Source organism: Bos grunniens, chromosome X (genome assembly GCF_055505025.1).
Source record: "Bos grunniens cultivar Pamir isolate PY7600 chromosome X, Bosgru_T2T1.0, whole genome shotgun sequence".
Taxonomy (NCBI): domain Eukaryota; kingdom Metazoa; phylum Chordata; class Mammalia; order Artiodactyla; family Bovidae; genus Bos; species Bos grunniens.
The window spans coordinates 105,798,676-105,807,605 of NC_141194.1; the positions used below are offsets into that span (position 1 = coordinate 105,798,676).

The following is an 8,930-nucleotide window of genomic DNA, read 5'->3' on the forward strand; positions in this document are numbered from 1 at the left end:
CCCTGCCATGCCCCAAAAGTCAGAAGAGTAAGATTTTAAGTGCAGCTCATGGGTATTACTAATCTCCCCTTTCAAATTTCACAATACAGAAAATGGAGAGTTAAACCTCTTGGCTTTCAAGTATCCCTTAAGTGGATACTCCTGTTAGAGATCTCTTGAGAAAATGTAAACCATTATTAATTTAGAAGGTGAAGGGAGCAAAATGTAAGTGTAAAAAAAAAACCAGAACCACACACATCTCCATGACAGGGTCAAGTTAGAAGTCAATAATAGAAGGAAAATGATAAAGCTTACACATTTGTGGGAATTAGGCAACACACTCTTAAAATAACTTTATATGCAGTATAATCTGTAAAAATATTGAATCACTGTATTGTACACCTGACATTAATATTGCAAGTCAACTATAATTCAATTTTAAAAGAAAACAACAAAAATTCTCCACAGTGTACTTAAATGAATAGGTCAAAGAAAAAATTGCAAGAAAAGCTGATGAACTTTTAGAGACAAATGAAATACACATTATACCAAAATTTGTGGGATGTGGCAAAAGCAGTGATGAGAGAAGTTTACAGCTATAAATGATTGCATTAAAAAAGAACTATCTCTGGGAATCCCCTGGCGGTGCAGTCGTTGGAACTCGGCGCTTTCATTACCCTGGGCCCTGGTTCGATCCCCAGTCCGGCAAGTAAGATCTTGCAAGCTGCACGGTGAGGCCGATAAATAGATAAATAAAAAGTCTCTCAAGGGAAAAAAACAAACAAACAACTAAACAAACAAACAAACCTAAGTGCACAGTGAAAGAAAGTGAGCTCGCTCAGTCCTGTCCGACTTTTTGCGACCCCATGGACTGTAGCCCGCCAGGCTCCTCCATCCATGGGATTTTCCAGGCAAGAATATTGGAGTGGGAGGCCATTTCCTTCTCCACAGGATCCTCCGGATCCAGGGATCTAACCTGGGTCTCGCGCATTGCAGGCAGGCTCTTTACGGTCGCAGTCACCAGGGGAAGCCCTTAAGTTCACAACGTACTGAAAAACGCAGAACTAAATCAAAGCTACTAAAATGGAAAAAGTAATAAAATACTAGAGCAGAAACAAATAGACTAGGAAAACAATGTAGAAAATGAACCAAAACAGAAGTTGGTTCTTTGAATAGATTAACAAAATTAACAAACCTTTAACTAGAATAAATGAAAAAGAAAATTACTAAATGTACTAAATCAGATTCGAAATTACTAATTTCATGTCAGGAATGAAAGTAAGGCTATAACCACCAATTCAACAGACATAAAAAGCACTATCAAGTACTGCGAACAATTGTATGGCAATAAATCGTTTAACCTAGAAATTTCTAGAAACAAAATCGAAGAAGACTAAATCACAAAGAGAAAATCTGAGTAAATCTACAATACGGAAGTTGTATCAGTAGTGGAAAAGCTCCATGACAAAGAAAAACTTTGAACCTGATGGCCTCACTGCCGAATCCTCAATCCTCTTCCAACTCTTCCAGGGAAAAAAAAAAAAAAAAACCCTGAAGAGAACACGTTAAAACTCACTCTGGGCCAGAACAGCCCTTATACCGATGCTAAAGGCAGACAAATATCTTCCAAGAAAACTAACTGCAATATCTCTTATGAATATTGACGTAAACATCTTCGACAAAATACCAGCAGAAGCAACAGTTTCCCCTTTGCTCGGATTCTTACTCCCCCATCACTTTCTTTTAAGCTTTATTTCTCCAAACTCCATCTACTGGGTTCGAGGCCTTGGCGACGAGGACAACTCCTCACACAAACAGCGCCAGGCCGCTCCCGCTCCCATGCTAGCCGCCCGGGCCACGCGCTCCGCCCGTCGCGTCCGGGCTCTTCTCCGTTAACCTGAGAGACCGGAGGCCCCGGGCCGCCACTGTCGGCCGGCCACGGGCCCGAGAGGGGTGGCTGCCGGAGCATATGGCAGCCAAACCCGGAGAGCATGAAACGGGGCCTCCACAACCGAGCCCTCCCCGCCCCCCGACAGCTCCCTCAACTCTCTCCACAGGCGTCCCGCAGGGCGAGCCGCTCAACGACCCGAGCTTCGACGAGGGCGCCTTACCCAGAACTCGAGGCGCAGGTGGCCCTGATAGAATGGATGCGCAGGCGATTGGCCATGTCCCGCAGAATCTGCAAAGTCTTCGAGTCAGGTTTGGCTTCGTCCGCCATCGTGGCGCTCGCCTCAGCGTCGGCCATAGCTGCGAACACGCCCGCGTCTGAGGAGCAAATACAGCGGAGTGTGCTGCGCGGTGTACAAACGCGCCGCTCCCTCCGCGCGCCGCTCCCTCCGCGCGCCGCTCCCTCCGCGCGCCGCTCCCTCCGCGCGCCCTCCAATCCCGCGGATTTTGAATATTTGTCTTTCATATATTGCACATTATTCGAGATACCTTGAGATTAGTCCTTTGTATCTGCGCTTGTCCTGTCAACTCAAAGAGAGCTTCCTCCGCACCAGCACCAGAGTCTACTTTGCGGGGGGTGGGGGGGGTGATAATCAATTTTTGGAACTAGATGATGCGATGGTTGCGATACGTGCTGACTGGAATAACGGAGTACCTGTGCTTTCACAAGCTTTAAAAGAGTTACAGTGGTTAAGTTTGTTTTGTGCATTTTCTCACACTATGATAAAAGCCACGCTGGAATTTTCCAGTTGGCAGCTGCCCCCTCTCCAGCCCCACAGAAGCCCAATGTCCGGCGGTGGCGAGGGGGAGCGGGGGTGGGGAACGCGGTTCACAAAAGGTGAAGCGGTCTGAGCGTCTTAAGGCAGCAAGGCGTTTCTGCACGGACCTCGTTTCTTTTTCTAGAAACTTCTGTACTTCAAACCCCACCAAACCGTTGAGCTGCTGTGCGTCCAACGACTCAAAGGGACTCCCGTTAACTTTACATCTTTCTGAAAGCCCCAATCAGCAAGGCCACGGAGCTCGTCCCTGTGACTCTGAGGTGCTCTTTCGTGGTCCCCCTGGCACCTTCTCTGCACCAACACACCCTTATTTCAGCCACTTAGTTCAAACCTGCCGCTCTCCCGAGAGCTCCCACAATGGCCCTAAAGGCGGCCAGGGACCCACGTCCTTGCTGGGTTAAAGGCTTCGTGCAGTGATAATGGCGCAGTGAAACCCAGAACCTCTGTGTCATTCTATTCGCAGTTATGTGAGTGCACCTTTCCCCAGGTCCCCGTCAACAATGAATATTGTTTATATTTTTAATGTCCAGCCTTCTGATGGATAAGAAAACCGTTTTTAATCATTCGTTTCATGTCTGCCTGATTTACTTGCAGTTGTACATTTTTTTGTACGTTTACTGGCATTCGTAGTTCATCCTTTCTGAATTGACTGTTACAACCCTTTACTGTTCTTATGTTTGGTAAATTATTTTTAGCTTCCTAATTCGTAGGAATTTAAAAAATATTATGTTGATTAGTCCTTTGTCTCTTACAGGTATTGCAGATCTTTTAATCTGTTGCTTTTTAAAAATATTAATGGAGATACTTTTTTTTTGGCAACACCTAATGAGTTTATGTGAGCAGGCTCAGGGAGTTGGTGACGGACAGGGAAGCCTGGCATGCTGCTGCAGTCCACGGGGTTGCAAAGAGGCGGACACGACTGAGCGACTGAACTGAGCTGAATAAGTTTATCAGGAGATACTTCATTTTTAAGGAGCAAGTTTTGAACCAAGCTGAAATGTTGCTTCTTTTTAATTTTATACTTCTTTCACTATAAGAAGGTTTATAGATTTAAAAAAAAATTAATGTAGTACATTTACAATATGTAAATCTTTTCCTTTATGGCATTTTGGCTTGAGACTTGTTCAGAAAGATGTTCTCCACACAAAGATTACAAAAACATTTCCTATTGTGTCCTTCTGATACCTTTTTAGTTTCATTTTTATGTTTAGTACTCTATGCTGTCTCGGCTTTCTTACTGTTGTTGTTTAGTCACTAAGTCGTGTCCAGCTGTTTTTGACCCCATGAGTCACAATATGCCAGGCTTCCCTGTTCTTCACTATCTCCTGGAGTTTGCTCAAACTCGTGTCCATTGACTTGGTGATGCCATCCAACCATCTCATCCTCTGTCGCCCCCTTCTCCCTCTGCCCTCAGTCTTCCCCAGCATCAGGGTCTTTTTCTAATGAGTTGGCTCTTCACATCAGGTGGGCGAAGTATTGGGGCTTCAGCTTCAGCATCAGTCCTTCCAATGACTATTCAGTGTTGATTTCCTTTATGGTTGAGTGGTTTGATCTCCTTGCTGTCCAAGGGACTCTTAAGAGTCTGTTCCGGCACCACAGTTTGAAAGCATCAATTCTTTGGTGCTCAGCCTTCTTTATGGTCCAACTCTCACATCCGTATATGACTACTAGAAAAATCATAGCTTTGACTATATGGATCTTTGTTGGGACACTGATGTCTCTGTAATGTAAAGTAGCACTCTAACTTAATTTATTTTATATATAGCCACATATAATATCCCAAGACTATTTATTTTTCTTAAAATTTCTTAGCTACTGTTTTTCATTTTCTCTTCCAAGTAAATTTTGGTATTAGCTAATCTAAGATTCATAAGACAGTCCCATTGGGTTTTAAATTGGGATTTTATTAAATTTATACATTAATGCTGGAGAAGGGAAAGGCTACCCACTCCAGTATTCTGGCCTGGAGAATTCCGTGGACTGTATAGTCCATGGAGTCACAAAGAGTCAGACATGGCTGACTGTAACTTTCACTTATTTTTCATATATTAATAAGTAGAGGACTGACATATTTACAGTATGGAGTGTTAGTCTTGAGAACATGATATACAGTCACTGATAATCACATCTTATTGCCATCCTATTTTATATTTACTCTGGTATCCCATTTATTTTTGTTCCTCCTTTCCTTCTGCTTTTTGAATTAATCAAGTTCCTTTCTTTCTTCCCTTGGTTATTTGGATGTTATGTACCTGTCTCTTTTTTCCACTAGTGGCCTTGCATTTTTTTTTCACCAACCTATTCTTCTCTCAATTTTGAGTTTTCCTAATTACATTTTGTTGTTCAGTCACTCAGTTGTGTCCGACTCTTTGTACCCTATGGACTGTAGCATTCCAGGCCTCCCTCAGTTCAGTTCAGTTCATTTCAGCTGCTCAGTCATATCTGACTCTTTGCAATCCCATGGACTACAGCATGCTAGGCCTCCCTGTCCATCACCAGCTACCGGAGCTTGCTCAAACTCATGCCCATTGAGTCGGTGATGCCATCCAACCATCTCATCCTCTGTCGTCCCCTTCTCCTCCTGCCTTCAATCTTTCCCAGCATCAGGGTCTTTTTCCAGTGAGTCAGTTGTTCACATCAGGTGGCCGAAGTATTGGAGCTTCAGCTTCAGTCCTTCCAATGAATATTCGGGATTGATTTCCTTTAGGAGTGGCTTGTTTGATCTCACTCAAGAATCTTCTCCAACACCACAGTTCAAAAGCATCAATTCCTTGGTGCTCAGCTTTCTTTATGGTCCAACTCTCACATCCATACATGACTACTGGAAAAACCATAGCTTTGACTGTATGGACCTTTGTCAGAAAAGTGATGTCTCTGCTTTTTAATATGCTGTCTAGATTGGTCATACCTTTTCTTACAAGGAGCAAGCATCTTTTAATTTCATGGCTACAGTCACCATCTGCAGTGATTTTGGAGCCCCCCAAAATAAAGTCTGTTACTGTTTCCATTGTTTCCCCATCTGTTTGCCATGTAGTGATGGGACCGGATGCCATGATCTTAGTTTTTGGAATGTTGAGTTTTAAGCCAGCTTTTTCACTCTCCTCTTTCAGTTTCATCAAGAGGCTCTTTAGTTCCTCTTAACTTTCTGCCATTAGGGTGGTGTCGTCTGCATATCTCAGGTTATTGGTATTTCTCTTGGCAATCTTGATTCCAGCTTGTGATTCATCCAGTGTGGCATTTTACATGAGGTACTCTGTATAAAAGTTAAATAAGCAGGGTGACAATATAAAGCCTTGAAATACTCCTTTCCTGATTTTGAACCAGTCTGTTGATCCATGTCCTGTTCTGTTACTTTCTGACCTGCATATAGGTTTCTCAGGAGGTAGGTAAGGTGGTCTGGTATTCCCATCTCTTTAAGAATTTCCCACAGTTTGTTGTGATCCACACAGTCAAAGGCTTTAGTGTAGTCAATGAGTTAATTAAATAATTTTTATTGGGGTATAGTTGCTTTACAGTGTGGTGTTAGGTTATGCTGTACGGTGAAGTGAACCAGCTACATATATACCTATATTCTCTCTTTTTTTTTGATTTCCTTCCAATTTAGGTCACCTCAATTTTGAGTTTTATATGATATCTATAAAATTCCCCAATAGAACAAGTCATTAGCAAATTTTAATTTTCTGTATTACCTACTTCCTTTAAAAATACTTAGTTCTTTCATTTATTTAGTGGTATGTATGAACATAGTTTAAAGCAGGGATCAGCAAACTGTTTCTATAAAGGGCCAGATAGTAAATATTTGAGGCCACATGTTCTTTGTTTTAGCTGCTCAACTGGACCTTTGTTATGACACAAAGTTGGTCAGAGACTATATATAAGTGAACCAGTGTGGCTGTGTGCTAATAACACTTCGGACACTGAAATTTGAACCTCACATCATTTTCACATGCCAGAAAATGTCCTTCTTTTGATTTTTTTCAACCATTTAAATGTAAAAACCATACTTAGCTCATCCATGTACAAAACCAGCCCAGAGTTTGCCAACCCCTGGTTCAAAGAGGAAAAGGGTTCCCCTATAAGGTTTATTACAAAAATAGCAATCTGTTGCTTGACCCACATTCATCCATCTATTCCCCAGAATCAACTATATTCATCCCTTTTAGCTGTATCTTTTGGCATTTACTTCCAACTCTCTAAATAACTTGTTTATAGTGCTATTTCTTTAGATTTTAGGAATTACTGACTATTCTTAGAATAAAAGATGATGATGTAGCTCTTCCACCACCCCCATCCTCCCAAGACAGTATACAATGATCTGCATTAGGTCATTCCTTGGTGTTCACATTATCAAGTCTATGACAACCCTGATTATTTTTCCTTTCTCTCTTGATATATTTTAAAAAATATTTATTTATTTGACTCTGCAGGGTCAATAGTTGCAGTATGGGGGGGCGTCTAGTTCCCTGACCAGGGCTCAAACCGAGGCCCCCTGCATTGGGAGTGTGGAGTCTTGGCCACTGGACCACTAGGGAAGTCCCCTGTCTTGATAGTTTGTTTTCTTTAGAGTTAACACTGTTTCTCCCCACCCCCGTGTTGCTTGTTCTCTACTACTTACCATAGGGCAGTACTTTCCCAAACTGGCTCTCTCTCCTTGCAAGCTGCTGAAAGATGTCCTACAGTATGCCATTGATTTCATTCACTTGGAGCACTCTTTCCTGGAGCCTTTTGACTTGCCCTCCAGGCACACATCCAGCTTGGTCTCCCCTTCCATCATCCTGGAGATTGCACTTGACTTTTTTTGGGCTTGAGACCCCGGTTTCATGGATCCCATCTCTACTTCTTTCTTAGGTTTTTCTCTGGTTTTAGTGGCACATCTTCTCTAGTAGCTTCCAGAAAAAAAAAAAAAAAAAGAATGCAGAGGAAGTAAACTATTTGAGTTCTTTCATGCTGGAAAAATCTTTAGTCTAACCTGAAAATTGACAGTTTGGTTGTAGACTTCTAGGTGAGAAAATTGTTTCCCCTCCACATTTTGAAGGCATTGCTTCAATGTTTTCTAATTCTTAGTGCTTCACTGAAAAGTCGGAAAACATTCTCGCTTCTGATTCTTTGAATGTGACCTATTTTTTTTCTCTTTGACAGTTACTCTGTCAGTGTATTGAAGATATTATTCAACTCTCTTCTGGATTTCATTGATGCTACTGAGAAGGCAGCTTTCAGTCTAAAAGTCATGGTTTTAAAGGTAATCAGCTTTTTAAATCTGGCTGCTTCTAAGATCTGTGTCTAGATTTGTATATATTTGTGTTTTATCCTGTTTGGTTTATCTTGGGCTTCTTGGATTTTTGGATTTATGTTTTTCATCAATTTTGGAAAGTTCTTAGTGACTATCTCTTAAAGTCTTGCTGTTACCTGAGGCTGTCCTCTCCCTGTGGCATGGCAGTTACTTTTTTGTTAGACTTTCTCATTCTGTCTTCAGTGTGTCCTATTTTTCGGTATTTTCAGTTTTTCTATTTCTTTGTGCCTCTGTGCTACATTCTGGATGCTTTCTTTAGCTCTGTTTTACAATTTATTAATTGTTTCTCAAGCCATTTCTAATCCACTATTAAAGCCATGTGTTGAACATTTAAAAACTTTTAAAAATTGTGAAATTTGGCATATGCATATAAAGGTGCAAAAACCTCAACATTTAGTTTAGGAAGTAGTGATAATGTAAACACACATTTAGCTGCCACCCAGATCAAGCACCCTAGCTTCCACATGTTTCTCCCAATCACAATCTCCTTCTCTCGCTCTAGTGGAAATTTCAGGAACCACTATCCTGATGATTATGCTACTAAAGCCCATGTGTTTCTTTATAACTTTACTTCCTCTGTATGCATCCCTGAACAACATCATTTCATTTTATCTGCTTTTGAACTTGATATGAAGTGGGAGGAGACGGGGAAAACAGAGGATGAGATGGTTGGATGGCATCACTGACTCAGTGGACATGAGTTTGAGTAAATCTGGGAGTTAGTGATAGACAGGGAAGCCTGGCATGCTACAGTACATGGGGTTGCAAAGAATCGGACATGACTGAGTGACTGAACTGAACTGAACTTTATATGAATAGAGCCATATATTGTATGGATTCTTCTGCGTTTGACTCCTTTTGTTTAACATTATACTTGTTCATTCATGTTTTCAAGACTGTAGTTTATTTTTATTGCTGTATGCGTGGGTGCGTGC

At 41.7% G+C, this 8,930-nt stretch overlaps 1 protein-coding gene across 2 annotated transcripts in view; it reads right to left on the bottom strand.

Moving 5' to 3' along the window:
- Positions 1-2,269, bottom strand: part of TKTL1 (transketolase like 1) — a 28,453-nt gene extending 26,184 nt beyond the window's left edge. For both annotated transcript variants that reach the window (XM_086389512.1, XM_086389511.1), the window contains exon 1: positions 2,091-2,269. In XM_086389512.1, coding sequence (XP_086245638.1) covers positions 2,091-2,224 — 134 coding nt within the window. In that variant the 5' untranslated portion in view covers positions 2,225-2,269. The remainder of the gene's footprint in view (positions 1-2,090) is intronic.
- Positions 2,270-8,930: the final 6,661 nt, after the last annotated feature.